General features: G+C 39.4%; 2 protein-coding genes across 2 annotated transcripts; one reads left to right on the top strand and one right to left on the bottom strand.

Moving 5' to 3' along the window:
- Positions 1–784: 784 nt before the first annotated feature.
- ptpdc1a (protein tyrosine phosphatase domain containing 1a) lies at positions 785–15,511 on the bottom strand. The gene is made up of 10 exons (XM_053315753.1): positions 15,371–15,511; positions 9,851–9,922; positions 7,063–7,234; positions 6,736–6,816; positions 6,436–6,554; positions 4,509–4,646; positions 2,957–4,068; positions 2,488–2,673; positions 2,046–2,156; positions 785–1,958 (listed from the first exon to the last, which is right to left on the bottom strand). Exons 2-10 carry the CDS (start codon positions 9,912–9,914, stop codon positions 1,845–1,847), a joined length of 2,097 nt encoding a protein of 698 aa, XP_053171728.1. The 5' UTR covers positions 9,915–9,922; positions 15,371–15,511; the 3' UTR covers positions 785–1,844.
- Positions 15,512–21,433: 5,922 nt separating this feature from the next.
- Positions 21,434–24,158, top strand: barx1 (BARX homeobox 1). The gene is made up of 4 exons (XM_053316340.1): positions 21,434–21,570; positions 22,888–23,187; positions 23,426–23,510; positions 23,991–24,158. The coding sequence occupies exons 1-4, from the start codon at positions 21,458–21,460 to the stop codon at positions 24,156–24,158; spliced, it is 666 nt and encodes a 221-aa protein (XP_053172315.1). The 5' UTR covers positions 21,434–21,457.
- Positions 24,159–25,156: the final 998 nt, after the last annotated feature.

The following is a 25,156-nucleotide window of genomic DNA, read 5'->3' as shown; positions in this document are numbered from 1 at the left end:
AAGTTTACAGAGATGTTGGATTTCCCCCCATAATCTATTTCATGTTAAAAACTTAAATCCCATAAAAATGTAGTTAACAGATTCAATTTTAATTCTAATTCTAAATCTAATTTGAATGATTGTATTTAAATCTCATAGGGGTAGTAGAAGGCTAGTAGAAGACAGGATGAAACTAAAAGAAATAATTGTAGGAAAATACTTACAGTGTAATGAGACCAATAAATCAGCCAGCTCATACATTATTAACAAATATTAACTTCTAAAGCATAAGATATACTGTATGTTAGCTGATAAGTGACCAGACACTGTAGTAGAGTTATGCCAGATATTTTTGTGACTCTATTTCAGTTATTCAACATGATCAATAACTACCGATACAAGAAAAATGTTTCCTAAAAACATGTTCCTCATGCTATGATTCTAATGGATGTCAATCATGAATCTATTTAATGGGCTGAGTTGTTTTTACAATAATGCACAAAGTTAAGTTTGTGTGTAAAGGTCTGAATAGTACATCCTTTGATCCAGAAAAGCAAATTTGCACACTTGAGATTGATAAGTCTTTTGGAGTGAAACATGTTTGGATTTTAAACTACTGAAACACCACCAGGAGGCGCTCTGTGCTTTATTTCTGAGTCCAGCTCAGCCTGGCATTGTATGCATTGTTATTACAGGGACAGAGGTAAGATGACAGGAAGTGAAAGGAGAGAGTGATGGAGGATGGGAGATGACATGCATGACATAACTTCTGTGCAGAGAAAAACTCAGTTGACATATCTCAGCTTGCAGTAAGTATGTTTAATTCAGTAAAAGTGTAGCGCATTGTAACAATGAAAAAATAGTGCTTGTTGAAAATTCCCCACAGTACAACGTCTCATGTCCTTCATATGAATATTATTTAAATTATCGTCATCAGTGTACCACATTCACCATGTATCAGCAGATCGAGATTACATTGTGTCCTTACATGAGACATATGAGGTGAGAGGCGGGTGCTGACTCGTCTCGACAGCTACGCAGAGGCAGGGCAATGTTACACACGCACACACACACACGCACACACACACACACACACACACTCTCACTCACTCACACACAGGCTGTTTCATTTGAGGCAGACAGCGTTTTTTTGCTAAATGCAGCAGTGGAGGCAGATTGATGTTTTACAAATGCATGTACAACAACAGAGCAGCACAGTGAGAGGTTGTTTTTTTGGTGCACACAGTATTAAGGACATATATTGATTGGGAAAAGCAAATGCACTGTAGCTCTGCTGAATTTGCATTGCGGTGAATAAGAGCCGCAGTTTGCATTTCGCTCTAAGAAAAAGCATCGTACATTCTACGAAAACAAAGCCACCTTGCAACTTTAGATAAATTTGCTGCATTTGAAATAAGAAGATCGGAATAAATAAGACACATTTGTAGCACCTGCACAGTGTAAAAACATCTTTTGGTTTAAATAAGACCCCCTCTCTCCTTCTCAACAGCTTCAACAGCTGACTCACACATTTAAATAACATCACATTAACATCATGAGAAAGTCTCTCAGTCATTATCCTGCTAACTAACAGTTGGCTAATAAAAGCAACATCAAGTCCTTCACAAATATTACAGATGACAAACAGAGCGCAGTGGCACATAAACAGAGAATGGCAGTGCTTAGAGGCTGTTAAGAGCTTAAAAAAGAAAAGTGAAAAGCTAAAACCTCAAATGACATAGTCTTCAAATATCTTGAGAGACTTAAGATTGGCAGATCTGAAATCAGAAACTGGCTTAAAATACAGTAATGCCCAACAAAATGAGTGAAACCCTGTTTGTGTGTCTTCTTCTTTTCAGACTGCATCAGGAATCTTCATTCTCGTCCACAGCTTTGTCACGCAGCTCATAAAGAATTGTAGTCAGGATTGCTTTCAGTGTTGTGTACAAAGGCTCATTCTTCTCTGAGGCAGGGTCGATCTGGAGAGGAAAGAACAAAAAATTCACAGGTAAAAAAACACACATTTTAATGTATTTTATATATACTGTCTGTCTGTGAATACTCACCTTAGTAAACACTTTTATTGTTTGGTTCAGAAAACTAGTCTCCACATCTTCAGGCATTGGCAGGAGATGAGCACCACAGTCAAGGATACACAGCAGAGTGAGCCGGTGACCCTGTCAGGATGTATGATACAATATATTTTAGCTTCACTTTGAACTGCAATTGGATGTTTCCTTTGATAACAACAGCATCATGTGAATCATTTGAATAGGAAGACTGTTCATCAACTGGATTAACAATTGTTTGGATGTATTTGGTCAGCAGAATGTTGTAGAACAAAATTAAGTCAAGTTTAAAATGGCACTTTGTAGTCTAAAATCATTCAACTTTTAATACAGAGTTGATGCAATACTGTTACAGTACACCAAACTAATCATCTGACTGAAACACAACTGTAACTGACCATGTAGTTTATGTTCTTGCTGATTTGAGGAGGTACTCTACCTTTTCCAGAGAGTCGAGGGCGTTCTGTGGGTTGACGTTCCTCTCGCTGAGGGCTTTGACGTCCTCGTTGCTGATGACGGGATCCTTCAGCTGCTCCAGCCATGACCACATCAGGCTGGACAGGACCAGAGGATCTCGCTCCATACACAGCCTCTCCCACGCACCCTCCCTGGAGTTCAGCTCCGTCTGTGGATCACAACAGAAAGCAGTCTGACAATGAAGTGATTCAAATTAAGTTGCAAACAGCAAAAAATATACAGGTTTCAATCAGGACTAACTGACAATGTCCCTGCAGCTGAACTGACTCATCAAGCCAGAAGAGTAATACTGAGTTACTGATGTTAAAGTCCTACCTTTAAATTGCTCATATCTTATGACAGCAGGGAGGTGTGATACTAGTCCCGACTAGAGTGGAGTGGTTCAGATATATTTCAGATTCAGTTGTTTGTGTATTCTCTGAGCAGCCTACCTGCCACATCGACACTTTAGAGGTGAGATCCTTGTCTGTCAGGTCCATGACCAGAGCTTTGGCCACCAACAGGCATCTGCTCTCTGGGGAGAGCTCAGGCTGAAGGGTGATGAAAGAAACCTCGGGGAACTCCTCGCTACCTGCTCCTCCACCTGCTGACACATCCTCGTCTGACTGCTCCACTTTGCTCTTGGATGATAAGGCTGGCAGTGTGGTGTTAAAGTAAGCTTTCCTCCCCTGTACAGACAGATCTAAAGACAAACTGTGATGCCCCTTATGGAGCTGCTTCATTAAAATCGGGGGTCCGGTGTCTTGTTTTTCTTCTGAAATCGGGTCCTGAATGCTGCTGAAAATGTCCTGAGGAAGGGGGTCACAAAGTCCTGGTGTGTTACAAGCTGTAAGGCTGTCGAGAGACAAGGAGTGTTTAATCAGGCGGTTGATTGGTAGTTTGTTGTTTGTCAGACTTACTAAAAGTTTCTGCCGTTCTCCGAGTTTGTGGAGGACGGAGTCGCTGGAACTGAGGCGCTTGTTGTTGGACAGAGAACATCTCAGAGGGGTTTCTACATGCTGCTGCCTCCAGAGCGGGTCGAGCTCATTGTCACTGGCAAGAGGTTGATCGTGTAGAGGTCTTGACAGCACGGGTGTTGGGCTGAGAGGATTAGATGAAGATGGCACAGGGATTCCCTTCCCTCTCATCTCCTTCCCGAGCTGCTGAAGAGCCTGTTGAGACACGGTCTTCTCCACCTCAGCGGTGAGGTCGGGGATCTCTAGCCACTCTTCCTCGATCGTCATCTGCCGGTTGTCGGCGATGTCGACGAGGAGCCTGCACACTAGCTGGACGATCTTTGGCACATTCTTCATCTGCCGTGCCTCGTAGCCGTGCAGCAGGTGGCGCTGCCGGGTGAGGTACTGGGACAAGGTGACGGCGCTGGCTTTGGGTTCCGCGCAGGAGAAGACACTTCTGAGAGGGACCAGGAACTGAGCGAACTCCCTGACGCACAGCAGCTGTCCTCTAGTCTGGATGGAGTTGGGCCTCTTGGCTCGCACAAACAGGATGGCTTGGTCGGCGCTCATTCGCGACGTGAAGACCAAATAACACGCCAACAACACGCCTACATAAAGAGAAACACAAAACAGAAACAGTATAACACCTTTCAACAATGAGTCAGCGACTGCCTCCAACTCGGTTTAAACCCACTGTGGTTTTTAAATATACTATTTTTGGCACTATAGATAGAACAGATATGTTTCCAAAAGACTAAGGCTTGTTGAAGGCAGTGAGTCAGCATCCTCACCAGCAGATGAGCCAGGTAGACGACGTGGAAATAAGGAACAGCATTGTTCTTGTATTTCAGTAGAGCTACTTTGACCTAGTAGTGTGATATGTGATGGCTGCTTCATTGTAACATAACCCTGTTCGGACGCTTCCCCTGTGTAGGCCACCACTTCAACATCCAAGCCAACCAAAGCTCGACAGACCTGCTGTGCTTAGTTACAGTTGACGAGTTATGGGATGTAGTTTAGTAACTGGTTTATTACTGGAGTTACAAACCTGTTCTTCCAAGACCAGCATGGCAGTGGACAGCCATTTTCCCCTCTTGGACAGCGAATGACATGACTTTCACCATGTCGAGGATTGTAGTCAGAGATGCCACACCGTAGTCCTTCCATCCAAAGTTGTAGTAATAGACTGAAGTACACAAAGTAAGAAAATACTATTAAATATCAAGATGCAAAGTGGAGTATGTTGATTTAAACTGAGCATAAGGAGCCTGTGTTGAAAGTGGAGATTTTTACTGAGTCAAATGAAAGACATCTGATGCTCTGATGAGGTGACGTGGGAAAAGATCTCAGGAGAGCTTGTTAAAAACAGGAATCGAGCCTGATCCCCCACAGACACACGAGGAATCCCTCAGTAATTACTGCAAGGTTACTAGGGACCGCATCGCATTCCAGATAAAAGGCAAAAATACAATACAAAAAAAACCCAAAAACACCTGCTACCACTCTCATGTAGACCACTGAGAGACTGGAAGGCAACATGTGCAACATATGAAATGTGTTCAATAGAGACTAATTTTCTACCACTGTTTTTTAGTCATGCTGTCTCCTCTACAGCTTGTACAAATGTGGAAAGAGTTCACCTAACAGAGATCAGTGTTGCACCATTACCTATGAATAAATAAATGATTTAGTCCTCAATACTTTCTTAGTGCCTCCTACAGCTGAGGAAGGTTTCATTACTAATATGGAAGTCTGTCTCTACAACATCTGTGTTAACACAAAGTCACCACAATATCCAAAAATAAAGGTTTTAATGGAGCAAGAGAAATCTTATATGTCCTTTGTGCTGTTTAGTGGAGCCAAATTACTGTGTTACTTTCTGAAATGGGATTCAATATTTCTCCTGGTTTAGTAGTATTATTTTAGCTCTGTAAAAAACTGTTACCTTTTACCACCTTGTAAAGTTATTCAAATGAACACATTTGCAACAATGTAAACATCCTGCAGACATGGAGCAACATTATCATTCATTAGGAGTCCTGTTTGTGTCCACCTAGTGAATGGAAGTGCAATATTTCCCCTCTCTAGCTCTGCGTGTCCACCAATTCAGGAGGGAAATACCTGCTAAAAGCTTCACTATGTTCATCAGCTAGTCATTAACTCTGTCTGTCTGCCACATGTTGTTGAGGAGGTTGTGTACAATAGACAGTCAGGGCTTTTTTTTTACTGAAAACATCTGCCTGCTGCTGCTGGAAATTAGGTTAAAGAAAGAAGTTACAGGCCCTGAAAAACTAAAATAATGATCCAGAATATTCTCTGTGGACCTGAGGAGGATTGTGTGTCCCCTTTCACACTACCCATACTCATTTAACCCATTGTTAATATAAATAATTATTAATTATTGCAGATTAAGGGCTATAATACGGTAACTATGATAAACAGTTGGACAAACCCACATTTTACTCCAGTATAAATATCAGTCCATTATCTTTTTTTCTACTCACTTACAGAGCCCCATATTGAGTTTTTTGTAGCAGGCTAATTTTGTTTACATGGTACTAGTAACCTTAGCAACAGTTGCATCTTCCAGTTGGTAAACATTAGGTGAAACTATACCCTAAGGACTAGTGTGAGCGATGCAACTAGCACTAATGTTTTGAGAAGCAGAAATGTAAAATTACACATAATTGGATTACAATTAATTTTAACAATTTCTATCTCCATTGCTTCACGTTTACTTCAGCAACGACATCCAGGATTTAGTTTTTTTCCTGATCAGTAATGTAACCTTATCTGTATATCAAATTACCATTAAATACAGCAGGTATGTGCAAACTATTCCATAAAGGGTCATCTAGCTGCAGGTTTTCGGCTCAGTCTTCAGACAGCTGATTGCACATGGCCCTTTATGGAATAACATTGACTGTTTGGGGTGCGTCTAAGTGCTGGACAGTGACAGTGACAGTGACACTCACTTCCTGCTTCCATGAAAATTTCAGGTCGATACGTGAAGCCGCTCTCCTGCTCCAGCGCGTTGCCACAGCTGGCATGTTCTCCGGGCCTCTGCAGGTTAATGACCGTCTTCAAACCACACCTGAGCACAGCGACGTGTCTGAGTCAGCGTTCGCACAACAGACCATAACACCCACTGCGCTATTCACACGGCAAACCATTCAACCACTCTGCATTCCACTCATATCAATCCAAGTGTTAATAGAGAATCACATTTAAAAAAAATCTATTCAAACGAGATGTGAAAGAAGAGACTACTGTACCTTTGAAACTGTTCGATTATATGATATTTCTCTATGATTTCAGTTGAAGGCCTTGCCATAGCTAGCAAGTTGTCAGTAATCCTGAAAGTGGAGGATATTAAAAATTAGACACACGAGCAAAATCATGAACATAGAGATGCTGTGCTAACATACTGACGCACTCAAACTCAAACACCTCGCTTATTTTCCATCAGTGATTCCATTTTTAAAACTGTTACATGATCATAGTGGGAAACAAAAACAAGGACAAACGTATTGATTATTAATGTGGACTTCAGTGACCTGCGCTGACACAACATGAGCGGTGAGAGAGCATGCCCGACCTACCAGGACGAGTACAGTCCTTTGATGGCTTGCTCCTCATCACTCCAGCGAGAGGCGTTCTCATATTTACAGGCTTTCCCTCCGCAGGCCATGGAGCACTGCATGTGACCCGGGATGACGTGCCTCAAGGTCTCCCCCATCTTGGTGTACTTAGCTGTAGGGATCCTTGTGTTGCCTGTGAACAAACAACAACAAAAAAATAGACTTAAAAAACAGACAACAAATGCGTCATCCAAACTTTTCTATAGCAGCTAGAAATTCTCTATGCTAGTGATGTCCTTCAGTGCGGTTACATCTCCTTGTCTTGCGCTCAGGGACAGTCTGGTTCACGCTGACGGCCACCATCACTCTGTGGGAGGAAGAGGAGAGGATCTGAAGGGCAGAGCTGCGTCGTCGCTGCAGGACCTTGAGCAGGATGTCCGATGCCGAGTGCCTGCGGTCATGCCTCCTGATTAAACTCATCATCTCCCCGGCCATGGAGTGCCTGCCTCGCTGCTGCTGCTGTTGCTGCTGCATCTCACAGTCTGCTGCTGTTGCTGCTGCTGCTGCTGCTGCCGCTACTGCTGTGTGCAGAGCGAGCATCTCTATTCTAACAAAGACTCCCGGCTATGCAGCTCTGTGCCCATTATGAATCACAGCACAACAATCGCCCCTTTTGGCCAAAAGAGGGGCAAATACAACCTATCAGTTCATCGGCGGGCATTTGAAGTGTCACCATGACAACCGTCTCCAAAGTCGTCAGTGGGAGGCAGACGGGGGCGAGTGTTGCGCGAACACACACACACACAGCGAACACACACACACACACACACACACAGATCTGAGGCGGGCAGCTTGTAACTGAAAGAGGGAAAATGTCAACGCTGCTGGCTTTAAAGTGCTTAAAGGGCACATCTGGAGGACCGAACACAATCAAACACCTACTGCTTTACATTAGCAATAGCAGACAAGTAGTTTATGTAACATAACATGAACAGAGCTGTGAGTAATACTGTTAATTATGTTAATGTGAAACACCACTTTGAATACCTGCAAATATCCTTTTCTTAGAAGTTTTTGAGCCTGAAAGCTGATGTGATGTATTATATAACGGATTGTTTTGTCTGACCAATAATCAATTACGTTGAGTTCATGAAATAAAGCAAGAAAATCAAGATATATTATATTATGAAAAGGCAGAACAAGTAATTATTTGTTATTTTACTTGATAAACTTTATATACTTCCTGTTTCAACACCAATATTATAATACTGTGACTTTTAATTGCAACTAACCCTACAGTAACAATGAGGAGCTGGAAGAACAGGAGTATCTGCTGGTTTCAGGCGTGTAATTGTAACGCTGACACTGTTCTCGGAGCTGCTTCAACTATTCAGCAGCCAGTCCATCAGACAGAAGCCAGAAGGTGAAACGATACTCTCGACTGTGGAGTGTGTGTGGGAGCGGCAGTCAGACTGACTAACAGCAGAAATGAGAGGCGTAGCAGAAAGATAATAGATAAATGGGTGTGCTAGATATGATAAAATACTCAGAATAGCAAAAATAACAGATTCAGTTTGCATCTTTTCAGCCTGTCAGCAGGTTAAATGAACCTACTTATTTATTTTATTAAAAAAAAAAATGAAAGTTGGAATATTTTATCAAGGGGATTGGTTTCTGTTTTGTCTAATGTGTCAATTAGGAATACAACATATGGAACATATTCATTGTTTGTTTTCTTTTAACCCTTTACTGTTCATATTCCGACTCATGATTAGTCTTCATAAATTCTCCATGAGTCATTAATAAATGTTTGATTAACCTTATGGGAAAAAAAGACCTTCACAATCACTATTTTATACACTATTTTATGGAATATGATAAACACAACATGTTTGAATGCTGATTTGGATGTGTTGTTTTGTTAAATAAACACAGTTTAACCACTACATTTGCAAACATAAAAATTTGTATCAGCTGTACAAAAATAACATTAATTTCCATTTTTATATACTGTCCCCATGTCACAATAAAAAAAATAAGTCTGGCTAAAATAAATGTATATAGAGTGTTTTTAAAGCTTTCAAATGTAAAAAAACAAAAAAACAAAAAACAAAAAAGTCCATGAAAAGGTCGAGCAGCTGTTTTAAAGAACCCAGTTAACTTTTTCCAGTGGAGAGTAACCACACTGAAAAGATCTATAAATCAATCTGTAAATTACAGTATTACTTTTGCCCTGACTTCATTATTAACACATTCATTATTTAAAAGAAATGAAACGGCAAATACACACATAAGGATAGAGAATAACAGCTGTTTTCTCCATCACATTCATATCAGATGTCTCATTCGCCTAACGTTGCTAACCACTATCATACTAACTACATCATTATTATTACATGGTTAGATAGTTTGATGTAATATAAGTCAAATAACTAATATAAGTGAGTAGGTTTAGTTATTACTACTAATGAGATAATAGAGCTTAAACTTAAAAAACATAATATCAAATACACATTAGTTACACAGCAGTTTATAACCTAACGAATGGATCAGTTTGGTGTGTAAGAGCTGAGATAATATGTAGTTTGTGTTACATGAAAGTTTTGACTTAATGATAAGCTGCCCTGGAAATTGCCGACACATTCAACATCATCATGATATGAACAGGTGACGTGAATTCATTGAATTAAACCATTTTATGTCTATAATCCTGTACTGTGTCTTCACTAAATATAAAACTGCACCTTTCCTTGTATGTGCGTGTGCGTGTGTGTGTGTGTGTGTGTGTGTGTGTGTAGAGCTCTCCTACCTGTCTCCATCTCTCCGCTCATGGAGTGCGGTGTGTCACTCAGTATGCTGACACCAGCTGCCATGGTAGGAGCTGAAAGGTGTGGATAAACATTGTGTCAAAGGCAGAGGTTGAGCTGATAGTACGACAATCATGAGGTACACACACACACACACACACACACACACACACACACGCACATAGATGAGATATGGAGCTGGGTTGCCTGGCAGTATAAACCTCTGGGGAGAAAGAAGAGAGAGAGATAGAGAGAGAGAGAGAGAGAGAGAAGGAGAGAGAGATAGATGTGCAAACTGAGCCACCATGTCAGCAGCTCATGTGTCAGTCTGACCACTGCACCTCTGGGAGCAGCTGGGCGTGGCCTTTGGGACGACAAGAGTGGGATCAAGGAGCGCATTCGAGACCTGAGGTGCTAAGTTACAAATGACATCACACACACACGCACACACACACAGAGAGAGAGAGGCTTCGAGGTCCATCTGCATATTTCAGTAGGAGTATGTTACCCTGCTGTAGAGGATTAGGCTAATTCCTGCATTTTCATGAGGCGCTTCTAGTATCAATTATTCAGTTGAACACATCCACCTGCTATTGTGCTACAGCTACAGAGCAATACATCTGATTTACATAGCCTGATATCACAGTCGTGTGCCACGGTTCTCCCACAGTGTCGGTTTAACTCGGGGGACCGAACCGTTTCTCGCGTTTCACCCCGCGGCTCTAATGAGGCCTCGTGACTTGTGCTGAGTGCTGCTGCTGGAGGGAAACTCTGCACCTTCATTGCTCTGCTGCTCCACCCATTAACATGAGAGCAGGGTCACTGTGCTCCACATGCTTACTTTGATCACCTTTGCCTTCTCCTTCCTCTTTAACCCTCCTATTGTCCTCGAGTCAAGGAAGGAAGGGAGGGAGGAAGGAAGGAAAGCAGGGAGGTAGGAAGGAGGTAAGGAAGGAAGGAATGATGGAAGGGAGGAAGGAAGAAGGAAGGACAGCAAGGAGGTAGGAAGGAGGGAAGGAAGGAAGGAAGGAAGGAAGGAAGGAAGAAGGAAGAAAGGAAGGAATGAAAGGAGGGAGGAATGAGGGAAAGAAGGAAGGAAGGAGGGAAGGAATGATGGAAGGGAGGATGAAGGAAGGAAAGGAGGGAGGAAGGAGGGAAAGAAGGAAGGAAGGAAGGGAAGAAGGAAGGGAGGAAAGAGAGAGGAAGGAAAGAAAGAGAGAAGGAGGGAGGGAGGAAGGACAAATGGAAGAGAGAGGCAGGAAAGAAAGAGGAGGGAAGGAATGATGGCAGGGAAGAAGAAGGAAGGAAAGGAGGTAGGAAGGAGGGAAGGAAAGAAGGAAGGAAGGAAGGAAAGAGAGAGGAAGGCAAGAAAGAGAGAAGGAGGGAGGGATATATTGTCTCAGAAATAATGGCGATAAACGATATTACTGTCATTGGAAGATCATGATATAATGATAATTGTTGAATTAGTAAATATTTATAAAATAGAATATAAAATCATTTTAAGTGCTTATGCAGATACATGTCACTAACAAATATTTATAGTAAAAGTCAGAGGAACACTATTATTTTCAAATAACCATATACACCAAATTTGTGTTAAATTTATCAACGATGACTGAATTTTTTTATTCTCAGAAGGTTTGACATAGGAAACCACCTGTGTCTCAGTGTGTGTGTGTGTGTGTGTGTGTGTGTGTGTGTGTGTGTGTGTGTGTGTGTGTGTAGAGCTTTCAAACTGCTATATTCTAATCTAGAAGTATTTCAGTTCTAAGTACATTGTTAGTTATTAAAATAGTGATGATTTAATTTCTATGATTTAATGGACACAGTCTAGACAAGAGGTGTCAAACATACGGCCCCTGGGTCAGAACCGGCCCACCAAAGGGTCCAATCTGGCCCACTGGATAACTGGATAACAAAGTATAAAATATGCAGAATACTTTAAGTCCCTGTTGACGTCAAACTTGATATAACTGACTAGCAACGTGATTCAGATTTAAAAAAGGACACATTTTATAAGTATCTGTTACCATAGTAACCCCTCACTGACAGCCCTGTCTGCAATTTTTTACGTTTGGGACAATTTAATCTAATTTTTCTTAAGGCATCTTAAGTCCTGTTCATCTGCTTAGTGAATAGATGGTTTAGTATAGTAAAGTCATAATATATTATTCATAGGTTACTTTTAATACTACTATTACTTTTAATGGTCTGGCCCACATGAGATCAACAATATCTGTATATGGCCCTTAAGCTAAAATGAGTTTGACACCCCTGGTCTAGACATAAGGTTTTGAATACTGTGTGTCTGGGATGAAGCTGTGTTTGTTAAATGATCTGCTGTAAAAAATATGATAAATTGTACTTAAACAATATGTTGTGCTGCTTCAGAAAGTCAGGTCACGTTTGGGTCGCACCGTCCTCCTGACTCAGGCTCCTGTAGTCTGTGAATAATTGATGCTGTAAAGTCACACTCTGCCTTTTTTTTTTCTAACCCCGCATCTGTTTTTAAACTTCTTCTCCGCTGCTCTGTAATCCACACTTCTTCTAACAAATTGATATGGCACCAAAACCCTGGTACGACAGCGGCCCAAGCACTTCCAACATGGCGGCGGGAAAAATGCCAACCCAATCAGTTCAAGCTGCAGCCCGACACCGCTTGGCAGGGCTCAGAGGAAGCTCTCTGTAACGAGGCGCTGAAAGAGAAGGTGTTCCTCCTGACAGATGTGACGTACGAGCATCAAATATTAACTGTTGTATGAAAGTGAGCTAATTATAGAGACTGTGAAGAAATCCCTTCGCTCGTGAGTTAAGCCGGAGCAAATTCACTTAAATGCTTCACACGTTTGCAGTAGGTCACGAGCTCTGTGTGTGTGTGTGTGTGTGTGTGTGTGTGTGTGTGTGTGTGTTGGTGGATGTGAGAGATGGTGTGAAGGCTGAGGATGTTGTTAATGAGTGTGGGATGTGAATGTGTTGATAAAGAAATATGGCTGCTCTTCACACTATGTCAAAACTGTGATAATAAAAACATGACACAGAGTGAATGTTGATTAGAGACTGAGGATATATAACTATGCATATGTGACAGTGATGAATAAGGCTTGTCAAGATGAGCAATTCAAAAATATGTTTAGTTTTAAAAGCAGCATCAGGTTTGTTAAAATGTACATTTAATATTTATGTCATTTGAAATGACATTTGCACCATTTTTTTACCAACAGTAAGACTGAATGCTCCTGAAAATGTCAAATGGTGTAACCACAAAATATTAAATACTTGATCCACCTACAGTGTATTTAAGTGCCCCTATACAAATAATTACAAATAATGAAAACATTTTCGGAATATTTCTACATGTAAATTTTAAAGCATTTTGTCAATATTGAGCACATATCCTAAAAATAACCATTGTTTCTAAATCATTTTTGACAAATTATGTAAAATTTGTTAAAAAAACATAGTGTTGGATTAAAACTGGATTATATTTAGTCCACATTTTAGTTAATGTGTGAAGTATGTGTATATTTTCAGTGTACTATTATATGTGCATTATTATTATATGTATGTTATGTACATAGGGATCTATTCAAAAGAGTCATGTAAATGTGTTTTTTTAGTTTGTCACTATCTCTAAAGATGAAGAAAATAAGGACTTTATTTATATACGTTTTTCAGTTCAAGACATTTAATGAGAAAAATACACTAAACTAAAGTGATCAGGCTTCAAAATCAAGAAAATAATGTTTTTTGTTTGTGTTCTGTTCTGATATTCTGACTTGATGTATTTATGTTTCATGTAAAGTACTTTGAATTACCTTGTTGCTGAAATTTGCATTTACCTTGCCTTGTCCTAGAAAGCATGATTTAGCAATGACAGGACATTTGTGCAGAATGTTGATTTAGTTCAGTACACAGTTAGGAAATACTGTACAGAGAACAGCAGTTACTGGTAAGCAACAGCTGTTCTCAGTAGTTCATCTAGTGAACTGAACAAATAATAGCTGTGTCCCAACTCAGAGTCTACATAGTCTGGTGTATGGAATATTTCCTGTCTGCATCACCAGCTGTTCCTAACCCATCTGGACGGCTGAAGCTTCATATCAGCTTCAGATAAACTTTTAAATACATGTGTGCACAGAGGGGAGGACTGTGGATTTTGGCCCCCATCACTGACATTCCAAGTGCATTTTTTTGTAGCATCCCTCATCTCTGGAACAGCGTGCCAAAGAATGTTAGACAGGCTGAGTCTGGTGATGCTTTTAAGATGCAGCTAAAGACTTTCTATGGGTGCTTAACCCTTTTCACTGTGTTTTCATGGAGTTTTACATAGATACAATAAACACAAATAGCAGAGCAGAACATATGACATGAAGCACCATATTTAACTGTGTTTATCTGTTTACTTCTTACCTGATTTTTTGGGGTTTTAAATTTGTGCTTAAACTTTATACTATTTTAAATTTGCTCTTTTTCATAACCATCTGTACATAAATGTCCTGAAGCTTGTATATGCATACATATGCCTGCATTTGTGAAGCACTTTGTTACAAAATGTATTGGCTTTTTAAAGTGTTGTATAAATCAAATAAACTTGAAAGTACAGTCAGTATGAACAGGGAGAATGATTACAGTAGGAAAAACAATTCTTAACATCCATTTGGACACCTGACTGTTGTTTTAATACACACTTGAAAAGTTGTGAACTTGTCACAAGGGGGCACAATAATCAATATTGCTATGTAGTGCACTACATAATAAATAGAGAGTGATTTTGGTCAGAGCAACACAGACACATGTGTAATTAATAACATTAATCATAGTTGCATTTATGTGTGCCAGTTCTGGGACTTGGTACTGTTCATGCTGATATACTGGGACAATTAAATGGGCAATAAAATCATTAAAGTTATAGTTATAAATCTGTGCTTTCCTTATAGCCAGTGAGAACATTATATTAGTATTAACAGATATTGGATACAGTACTTATTATTCGCATACAAGTAATCCAGATGATGATGACAAAAACACACTGGTCTACTCTTTTATCTCCAAGTATTGATGTCACATGTTACTGATACTGAATAACAATCTTCTTTATAGTAACACTCCACACACTGTATCACCTCCTCCAACTGCAGGTAAAAACGTGATGATAATAATAGCAGCCTGTGTAGCAGAGAGGTTGATGGTGTCTTAAGCTGTTATTTACCTCATGTGATAAATCAACGTTCACTCAGCTAACAAGCAGCTGTTTCTCTTCATTAGCTTCATGTCACATCTTTACTTAATGTTACTTATGTCATGTGTTAGCTCATATTACGTTGGGTTTAAATGACAGCGCTTCTGTATGCATAGAGAGAGTAGCGGTAACTTAGCTGAAGTGGTTGTGTAACATTAGCCCTGCAGCAGCACGGCGTGTGGTGCTGATGCTGCAAGCTGCAGACTTAACCCAAGCTAATTAGCTTACAGCGCTGCGTTAGCTACAGCTAGCATAGTAGATTGAAAAAGGCCTAACTTACCGTTTTCCTGTCCTATGAGTCCGGAGCTCTCTCGAGAATTCCTGACATAGTCACTTCATCTCTGTGAAGCCATGGTGGTTGTATGGTTGGCACGTAGCGAAGCCCTTTTCCCCCTCTAGCCACATCATTAGGTCAGCTAAGTGCAGCTAGCGCACTAGCTAACTTAGCAACCTGACATGTTGTCATGTAGAGAGGCGAGGTGGCGTCACGTGACCAAACATGCTGCTCATTGTGCATTTTTACTGGTTGCTGATTGTTATGATTTATTATCCATCAAAACATACTGAAATATTTCCAAATTTTTAAATGTATATTCAACAGGAACATGGAAACAAGACTATTAGCTTAATAATTGTATTTTAATTTGAAAACGTGAAAATTCATTTATAATTTTTAACTTAAATGTTTGTTTTCAATTTTCAATTTTCTTATTTGTTTTTGTTTTTTAAATTATTGTAAAATTCCAGTAAACCAGGATAAATTAATATTGTGGTAATAATAATAATGTAATAGTAACCATTATCTTTTGTCTTCTTCTTTTTTTTTGTTTAATAGCATTTTATTTTATGCAGTTAGTAATTTGTCCTCATGTAGACTTGTCCTGTGTACTTTTGTAAATAACATGAAAAATGACAAATAAAGAATGACCTTACCTTACCAATTATAGTCATCCTAGCATATTATGAAATTATGATGAAATCTACAGTGACAAGCCTCTTCATTAGGTTCACCTGTGCAATTCAATCCAATACAACAGTTCTGCTATAAATTCCACATTTATGAAGGCAATGCATTTTCAGTTTTTTGTTCACATTGTCCAAAAAAAGATAATTCTACTTTATATTTATTACTGAGGTCATACTAAATGGTGGTGGTGTGTTGCATGGGAGCATTATATTTAATGGTATTCCTAATATTTCGTCCCCCTCATGTATTTTAATGGAGTGGACAAAATATTAGGAACACCATTCAATATAATGCCCCCTAATACATTACCATCAACCATTATGACTACAAAAACTGAAAATGAAACTTCATAAAAGGAGAGCAGAGCTGTTGTGCTGGATTGAATTAGATTGTACAGGTGGATCTAATGAAGAGGCCAGTGAGTGTACAACAACAATGTAATAGTGTCTGTGTGTGTGATTGAATTCTCTGTCTGAAAGAAAAGGCTCTCCTCTAAACCCATTTATTTAACAGCACTCAGCCTCTCAGTAAAACACTGCTTCTACTTCAACTGACTGACAGATCCCAGAAAATAAGAGGACTGTTCTGTGAGTGTCTGTCTTCATTGTGAAATCCTCTGGTGCAACCTAGTGGCTGCTGATTCAAACACTGCTGTTGATTTGAATTATAAATGACTCTCTGAAGGGCTTTGGAGCAGAACACTGAAACACAACTATGTGACAGACAAGTGTGGACCACATTGATCATCCAAACTTCTGAACATATTTGCTCATAAAACACAATGTAAAGAAGTGTAAGAAGCTTGTAATGAGTATCAGCACACTATAAATCTTCCTGTATTAAAGTAAAATAAGCTGCTACAGTGATTCTGTTACACTGAGTGAAACACAGGCTTCAGAGCATCATTTATCATTTAAAAAAGCTTTATCTGTAATGGAATCAGTGTTTAGACTTTGATTTTTGCTTATCATGACCCATGTTAAATGACCATGTGAAGGTTGATATCATGCAGAGCTGTGCTGGGCTATACGTGCTGTTACAGAATCCATATATATGGGATTATATGAATTATAAAGGTACAATGTGTTCTACTGTAATGCATTTCAATCCACACAATCTGTCCCAAGATAAAGTGTCACTGGATAAAATAAGTGGAAACACCTGTGTGAGTGACCACAGTCGTATAGGGGCTGTAATACCTACTTTTCCCCATTGTAATATAGTACTTTAAGTCATTAATGGTACTGACTGGATTCCATGTAAATAGCATCCACATGAACAAAGGTATGCACAGTCAGTAGTGGAGGAGATTTCCTTCATTCTGACAGACTGTGGAGTAGGAAGAGTAGCACACAGACAGCAGTCATTATTGCCAAATGATAAATAATATCACACAAGATGTGATTTTTAGTTTCACGTTTGCATTAAAGCCACATGCAGGTCAGGTTGTCCTCAAGCAACCAATAATCACTCATGACTGTGAATTAACGGTGCTGATGATTGGATGGGACAGCTGACAGACCCAGGAGCCCAGAGGTCAAGCAAGAGGTCCTCAGTCTCTCTGTGTGACGTGACAGCAGCATTTCCTGTTTATTAGTCAAAATGACAAACATGACACAATTAGTAAATAAAGGAATAGTCTGTAGATTGCTTTTGAGGATGTCAAAGAAAGAAGAAAAATTGACTTTATTGGAGTAATATTCCCCTAGGATTCTCTATGGGAGGGTTAGTCAACAACTTTGTGGTCACTTTGTCCAAACAGCTGATTCTCAGCTGACATGGCTGTCTGATGTCATCATTTTTTATGTCTTGTGTACATCTGTTTGACTGCTGACATTCCTACTGAATTATTATGAGTTTATTTTTAATATAACTTCAATGTTGATTTTCAATGTGCTTCTCTCTCCTATCATTCCTCTCTCTCCTCTCCACCCCAACCGGTCGAGGCAGATGTTCGCCCACTCTGAGTCTGGTTCTTTCTGAGGTTTCTTCTCGTTAAAAGGGAGTTTTTTCTTGCCACTGTCGCCAAGTGCTTGCTCATGTGGGAAAGTTGGGTCTCTTTAAATTAAAGAGTACAGTCTAGACCTGCTCTCTGTGTAAAGTGCCTTGAGATGACTTTTGTTGTGATTTGGCACTATATAAATAAAGTTTGATTGATTATCAGTCATCTGTGAAGCACTTTGCCTGTATAAAAGTTGTTTGGTTGATTATGCATTGTGTTCTGATCTGTATTAAACTGTACACTTCGGTGCTGACCCTGAATCAGAGCTCATACAAGCATGTACATGTCATGTCTTACAATAATAAAAGGATGCAGTGTAAAGATACTGATAACACTGCTCAACAACAAGAACACACTGCGGGCTCCTATGTACCCTCATAATACATCCTTTTTTCTTTTTTTTCTTATTTTCTCCTGTCTGCATTGGTCTCAGTTTTTTCTTTGTAATTTTCTTCGTTTATGCTCCTTCGTCATTTTTATTCCTTTTCTTTTTTCACTTGTTCTGTTTTATTATCAGCTTGTCAATCAACTGCAAAGTACTTTGAACTACATGAACCTGCATGAAAGCTGCTGTAGAAATAGAATTTGTTTGATTGATACAAATCGATAGCAGTCAATAATGATGCATATAGTATATTTGTGCTATCTTAGAAATATTCTACACTTTGAAAAATAATAATATATATAAACAATTACACTAAATATGCACAAAACATGATTGACTAAGTGCATGCACACAAGTCATCTGTATTGTTTGCATGTGTCAGAACAATAATACAAACAAAAAGATGCATTCAGTAACATTAGGTTAAAAAGGAGCGTAATAACAAAAAATAAACATAAATATATAACATTATACAAAACAAATACACTACTGAATGTGTTCATCTTTACACACTGTTCATATTGTGACTCATCCATTCCTCATTAATCATTAATAAATGGTTGATTAATCATTAATGAAGGTGTCAGAGAGCAAATAGTGTGTGTTCTATTTATTTATGGGGGGAAAGACATCTGCATTCAACAGGTTTGAACGCAGATGTTTTTTTAATTGTGTACATTTGCATATATACAAAAATGTATATCAGTTACATCAAAATGTCAAAAAACAGAAACAAATATGCATTCCAGTTCCATGTTTGTATTTGTATTTGTGAAAGCACTGAAAGACTGCCTGAACATCTTCTATAAGGGAGGCTTTATTCTCCTTGCATTCTCAAAAGTAACCACCGGAGGGAGTTATGTTCCAACAATGTCTGCTAACACACTTCAGACAACATGTACATTATATTTAAACAACTTCAAGTCATTACTGTAACTCATTAGTTGTGTGTACAGGTAATATTAGCTTTTCACGCTTTTAAAGGTAGAATACGTGTCAGACTCTGTAACAGCCTGTGAGATGGAAACAGCTTCTTAAACACCTTTTGACAAATTGTGCAACTTTTTTGCAAGTCACATGATCTACTCCATTTATCATGTATATATATGACAAAAGAGAGTTTATTTGAATATTCCGAGAGCTCCGTTTGCTCCAAACTTTATTTTGCTTTGTCTCAGAAAGCTCTCTCTGTGTGACACATTATTACACAATATTTTTAAAAAAACAATTCTCCTGGAGCACTCATGCTTTTTACATACCATCCAAACATAACTAAACATGCCTCCACAGATTCAAAACTGCATTTAGCATTACGGGGGGATTATATTAAAAGCTGAGCTAAGAAAACAGTTTGAAATATTTGGAAACTATGACTCTAATCCCATAATTCTTCTTTTCTATTGGTACTTAGTGACTGTTATGCTAGTGTAAAATGTCACTGTCATATTTGCACTTTCCATGGGAAAATATCCCTTTTAATGAAGTTATGTTTTCTAGATTTCACTCATGTAAAAACTTTAACTATGTCACAATTATATTTAGCCTTTAACATTAAGCTTTCGCTCTCTTTTTTTTACACATTTAAAACTGTAATATTCCAATCATAATGTACCTCTCTTATAATTGCCATGTATGCTGCTTTTATATACACCATATTTAACATGAATATTTCCAACTAATGTGTTAAAATAAAGACAGAATAGATCCAGTATCCTGCTTTGATTATGTTCTTCTGTTATAAGTTGGAATATGTGTCATGTTATATATATTTTTAAAGAAAATGTCCAAACGAAATTAGATTTAATTGAATAAAATCAAAGTTCTTTCACAGCAGCCCTGAGTCAAGCTACATAATATGCTATGGAATAAGAATCATCATTTTTGAAGCTAAATAACTGCAAAGATTGGGGGAGAAAAAAATCCCAGAGGTGCTCAGGAGTAGTAGAGAGTCTTCTGACCTCTAATATAATACATTTCCTCTTACTGCCTCAGTGGCTTCATTGGGCCTGACAGCGTGGAGTGGAGTGGACCACTGGAGCCATCAGCTGAGCTTTAATCAGCCCCTAATATCATCATACACCATCATGTGTCCAAGCATAATGACATCACACGCAAAATAGAAGAACATTGATGATGATTTCGAGTCATTTCTTTGCAAAAACAGCCTGTAAAATCACATTAATAAGCAATGTAGAGTAATATAAGTATTATCTGATATATGTTCTATCCTCTGCTGCTCCTCCTCTTCCTCCTCCTCATCACACTAATTACCCATTAACTTGCAAATTCACCTGCATGCACGTGCGTCCTTTCAGATCCTTATTTTCTTCTCTTTTGCATAGAAATCCACGCACGCAGGACTGGCGCGGCTTTGCATGTAACTTTGGCTCTCGGTGCAGGCAGCGAGTAGACACAGACCCTGAGAAGAGGTGGAGCCATGACGAGACTCATAAAACCCAAAGCTTATTCCTCAACTCACTGCCAAGGTGACGCTCTCGGCGGCTGACAAATAGCTCCAAAACCTCCGCGGCTCACACACATACATACACACACACACACACACACACATACAGAGAAACACACTCATACAGTCAGTGGGCATGAGCACGACCGGGTTCGGGACTTTCTGGTTTAGATATTTTTATTCCTGGTTCCTTGATTTTCATTTCCCAAAAATCCACATCTGGCCTGAAGTGGCGCGTAAAAGTTGAAGAGGACGCACGGTTACGCACGCAGAGAAGTCGGCTATACCTGTGCTGCTGTGCTTGATTTTTTTTCTTTTTTTTCTGGAGGATAAGTTTTGATCCACAGTGTTGATCTCCGGACTATAAAGAGGCGCCACAGCCGGGGGAATATGAGAGCCGGTCGGGGCTACTGAGGGATTGATCATCGCTTGTGTGCGCACGCTCGGTGACCGCAAAGCCAAATTATGCAGCATCATTTGGACATGGGGGCGCATTACTATCCTCCGGAAGTTCACCCGGATCACAGAACTCATCGCTACAGGAGTTTCATGATAGAGGAGATCCTGACCGATCACCCGGAGCACAAAGTGTCGGCTCCGGCTGGGGAACTTCTCAAATTCGGGGTGCACGCTCTGCTGTCAGCCCGGCCTTTCCACAACCAGCTGGGTAAGATGTAATATGTAATGATGAATGATAACATATACTGCAAAAGATAACACATCATAATAATACCATGGATTATTACTACTACTAATTATAACAAATGATTCACAGGCTAATTCATTGCTTATATTTCAAGGAGTGTATTGCGCCTAATAGAATTTCAAATTAAAAGTTTTTTAGTTTTTTAAGGTATGATAATTAACTTTAAACCTAAAATCAGTTTTTAATAATTAAATCATGAACGCTATATCATTTGTTTTTAAGACTCTAGTAACATAGCTAATCATTTGCAATAACAATAGAGTGAAACGTAAAGAAAATAAGTAGAATAGCCTACATTCATTTGCTTTTTAATCATGTGCCTTTATGTTTTTATTTTATCATGATAAATAGGTTACTTCACTGTTCAAAGCAAGTTGAATGATGCGATTTTAATTGTTAGTAAGTTGCAAATTGTGAAACAGTGTGAGTAAAACGAGGATTGTCTTTTAGGGGGTTTACAGTGTTGCCAAAGCGCTCCATGGATGAAACCCAAATTAAACCTGGAGTGGGACATGTCAAATTATTTAATTGTCTTCAAGTGTTCAAATAAAAATAAAACCTAACAACTTTATGTGCCTAAATCTCAACCATTCAAATTAAATTGCTCAAAAGATGTGTGCATTTTCTACATTTTTAACCTAATTCACACCAAACCACAACAGGATATCCTCAATGGAATCTTATTTTGTCTCGTTTAAAAATATAATTAGACATAATGAAGGTGTTTATGCTGGAGGCGGTTTATCTTTAATATCTATTTTAATCTGTGTGAAAAGGGCGCAGTAGCTGCTACATGCTTTGATTTGTTTAATGATGCCTCAGATAAGCTCACATTAGTCTTGGCTATTTAAAGTCATGATATTATCACACATGAGAATCTATTTTAAAATTTTGTAGTGGCACGTGTTAATAAATAGAGATGAAATAAAAAATACTGATGAGATGATAATGCAGATATGTGTGTGTGTGTGTGTGTGTGCAGGTTTCAGGCCCTCGGTGTTTGTTGTTTAGTGTAATATTTGTGTTGTGATTGTTCCTTGCTGTGTGTATCCTACAGCTATACTTCATGCTTCATGGAGCTCCGTCTTGTTAGTGAAATTCAATTATTTTTCATCTAGGAGCTCTGTCTTTGACCCCTGCAGCGCCTCAGGGGCCTGTTAATGTGCCTCCTACTCACACACCTCTAAAACATGCTGAAACTAGTAAAGAATAACACACACCAAAAAAAAACATGTGTAACCTCAAACTAATGTGTGTGTATGTGTGTGTGTGTCCTTACAGTGCTCAAAGCCGACCAGACCAGCCTCCTCAAGTTCCCCTTATCCCCGCTGTCCTGCACGTTGGGTTCCCCGCTCGGCTCTCCGCTGCTGTCCGCGGCTCAGGGCCTCCAGGTCGGCCCGGCGTCTCACCACCTGCCGCTGGACCTCCATCTCCGCGGGAAGCTGGAGCACGGAGGAGACGGAGGCAGTAAGACAAAGAAAGGCCGCCGGAGCCGCACAGTGTTCACCGAGCTGCAGCTGATGGGCCTGGAGAAACGCTTTGAGAAGCAGAAATATCTATCCACGCCTGATAGGTGGGTGAAGATGATTTAATAAAAAATATCAGCTCATATAAATTCATAAGTTTTAGATGAAGACAGTAGTGAAGTTTAGACCTTATGAGCTTAATTCTAGGAGCAGCTGATGAGAAAAGCATCTAAATAGAAAAATAGTCCAAATTGATCCTTGGTGGTATTTTTTTTTTTTTTTTTAATTTAAACTGAATAAAAGTTTGAAAATATATAAATGTATTGTTGTGTTTACTCCTCACAGGATAGATCTCGCTGAGTCTTTGGGTCTCAGTCAACTGCAGGTGAAAACATGGTACCAGAACAGAAGGATGAAATGGAAGAAAATAGTAAGTTCTGCTTCCATATGATGATGAGAATGCTTATTTTGAATATATAATGTTACTATAGCAACATAAAGAACAAGAACAAAGGATGTGATACAATTTTATGGTTATTATTTGGACAGATGTTGATGGGAAATAAAGTGGGATGGATGTTTAAAGGCCAGATTAGATGAAGAGTTGTCTGTTATTGAGTTATCTTTATTATTAGCAGGGTTACTTTTTATGAATGTATTTATTATATGGAAGTTTACACATGTTTAAATGAATTTGAGTATTTAAAAGAAAAAGCAACAACAGAAATTCAATATTTCTGCTGCTCTAATGAGTACAGGTCATAAAGGTCAGCTGTCTTTACATATATATATATATATATATATATATATATATATATATATATATATGTGTGTGTGTGTGTGTGTGTGTGTGTGTGTGTGTTAGTGTGTATTTGTAGCTAAACCAGATTTCATGTTTGACCCCCCGCAGGTGTTGCAGGGAGGAGGCCTGGAGTCCCCGACTAAACCCAAAGGCCGACCCAAGAAGAACTCCATACCAAGCAGCGAGCAGCTCTCCGAACAAGAAAGATCCACCTCCGATGCCGAGCGTCAATCCGAAGGCTCCAGCTCCAACTCAGAGAACGCTCAGGAGGAATGACCCCCACCCAACCCTCTCCTACCCCCCTCCACCCACCCCTACTTCCCTCCACCACCACCACCACCTCCACTACCAACACCATACACACTCCCTCAAGCACACACACACACACACTCTGACTCTTAAACGTGCAGAACCCTCCGACAGGATTCACGCTCCAAAAGTGCATCGTTTTTTTGTTTTTTTTTGGACGGTGCCAGAATCCAGAAGGGCAGGGATGGAAAAAGCTGGACCTTAAAAAACACATGCAGGCCCCTGCAGAGAGAGAGCGAGAGAGAGAGAGAGAGAGAGACAGAGAGAGAAAGAGAGGAGAGAGAGAGGCCTTTTTAAAACTGAAACTGTACAAGGCCACATCCTCCTACATCCATGTGTGTTTCTGTCAGTAGCCCTACTCCTACTACTACTACCACCATGCATTCCCCTCATGATGAACTTGCCGCTGTTGAAGAGGGAACTCAAAACCTTTGCAGTAGGTCTAACCCTTTATATTCTAACGGATCCACTCTCACTCATCTGTTTTTTTGCATTCCCTTTTTTTTGTGTAACTATGTTTAATTATTAAATATATTTTCACTAAGGCTGCTCTCCATTTATTATTAAAGGAGGTATATAGGTGTAAGATAAGCTTTTTAATACCAAATGGTGATGATGATGATGGTGATGATGATGATGATGATGGGCTATACTCACATGGCTAAGGGCCTAATATGGTTACATACCTTCACAATAAGCAAATGTCTCATTTGATTCTTGACATTTAGCTGCCGAGCATGAAGTCACACACACACACACACACACACACACACACACACACACACTGAAAATAACATCATAAGATTAAACATTCAGGTTTATCTAAACTCCACAAAGTGAAGATATAAACTGGGATTATTCATTGTAGCAGGAAGCATGCTTTTCTTGTTAAAATGTGGATTCACACATGCGTTTGGGCCCTGTTGCTGCTGCCGTTGCTGCTGCTTCATGTTCTTCTATGAAAG

This window comes from Scomber japonicus, chromosome 3 (assembly GCF_027409825.1).
Source record: "Scomber japonicus isolate fScoJap1 chromosome 3, fScoJap1.pri, whole genome shotgun sequence".
Taxonomy (NCBI): Eukaryota; Metazoa; Chordata; class Actinopteri; order Scombriformes; family Scombridae; genus Scomber; species Scomber japonicus.
Note: the sequence above shows the minus strand (reverse complement) of the source record. Positions and strands in the feature narration are given on the sequence as shown.

What these genes read in the sequence shown, in the direction of transcription:
- ptpdc1a (XM_053315753.1), bottom strand. Translation starts at nt 9,914, where the DNA reads ATGGCAGCTGGTGTCAGCATACTGAGTGACACACCGCACTCCATGAGC. An exon ending in AAAGGACTGTACTCGTCCTG is followed by an intron (nt 6,817 to 7,062) that starts GTAGGTCGGGCA and finishes CTCCACTTTCAG; the next exon opens with GATTACTGACAACTTGCTAG. An exon ending in AATTTTCATGGAAGCAGGAA is followed by an intron (nt 4,647 to 6,435) that starts GTGAGTGTCACT and finishes TGTGTACTTCAG; the next exon opens with TCTATTACTACAACTTTGGA.
- barx1 (XM_053316340.1), top strand. Translation starts at nt 21,458, where the DNA reads ATGATAGAGGAGATCCTGACCGATCACCCGGAGCACAAAGTGTCGGCT. An exon ending in GCCCGGCCTTTCCACAACCA is followed by an intron (nt 21,571 to 22,887) that starts GCTGGGTAAGAT and finishes GTGTGTGTGTGT; the next exon opens with CCTTACAGTGCTCAAAGCCG. An exon ending in TATCTATCCACGCCTGATAG is followed by an intron (nt 23,188 to 23,425) that starts GTGGGTGAAGAT and finishes TACTCCTCACAG; the next exon opens with GATAGATCTCGCTGAGTCTT.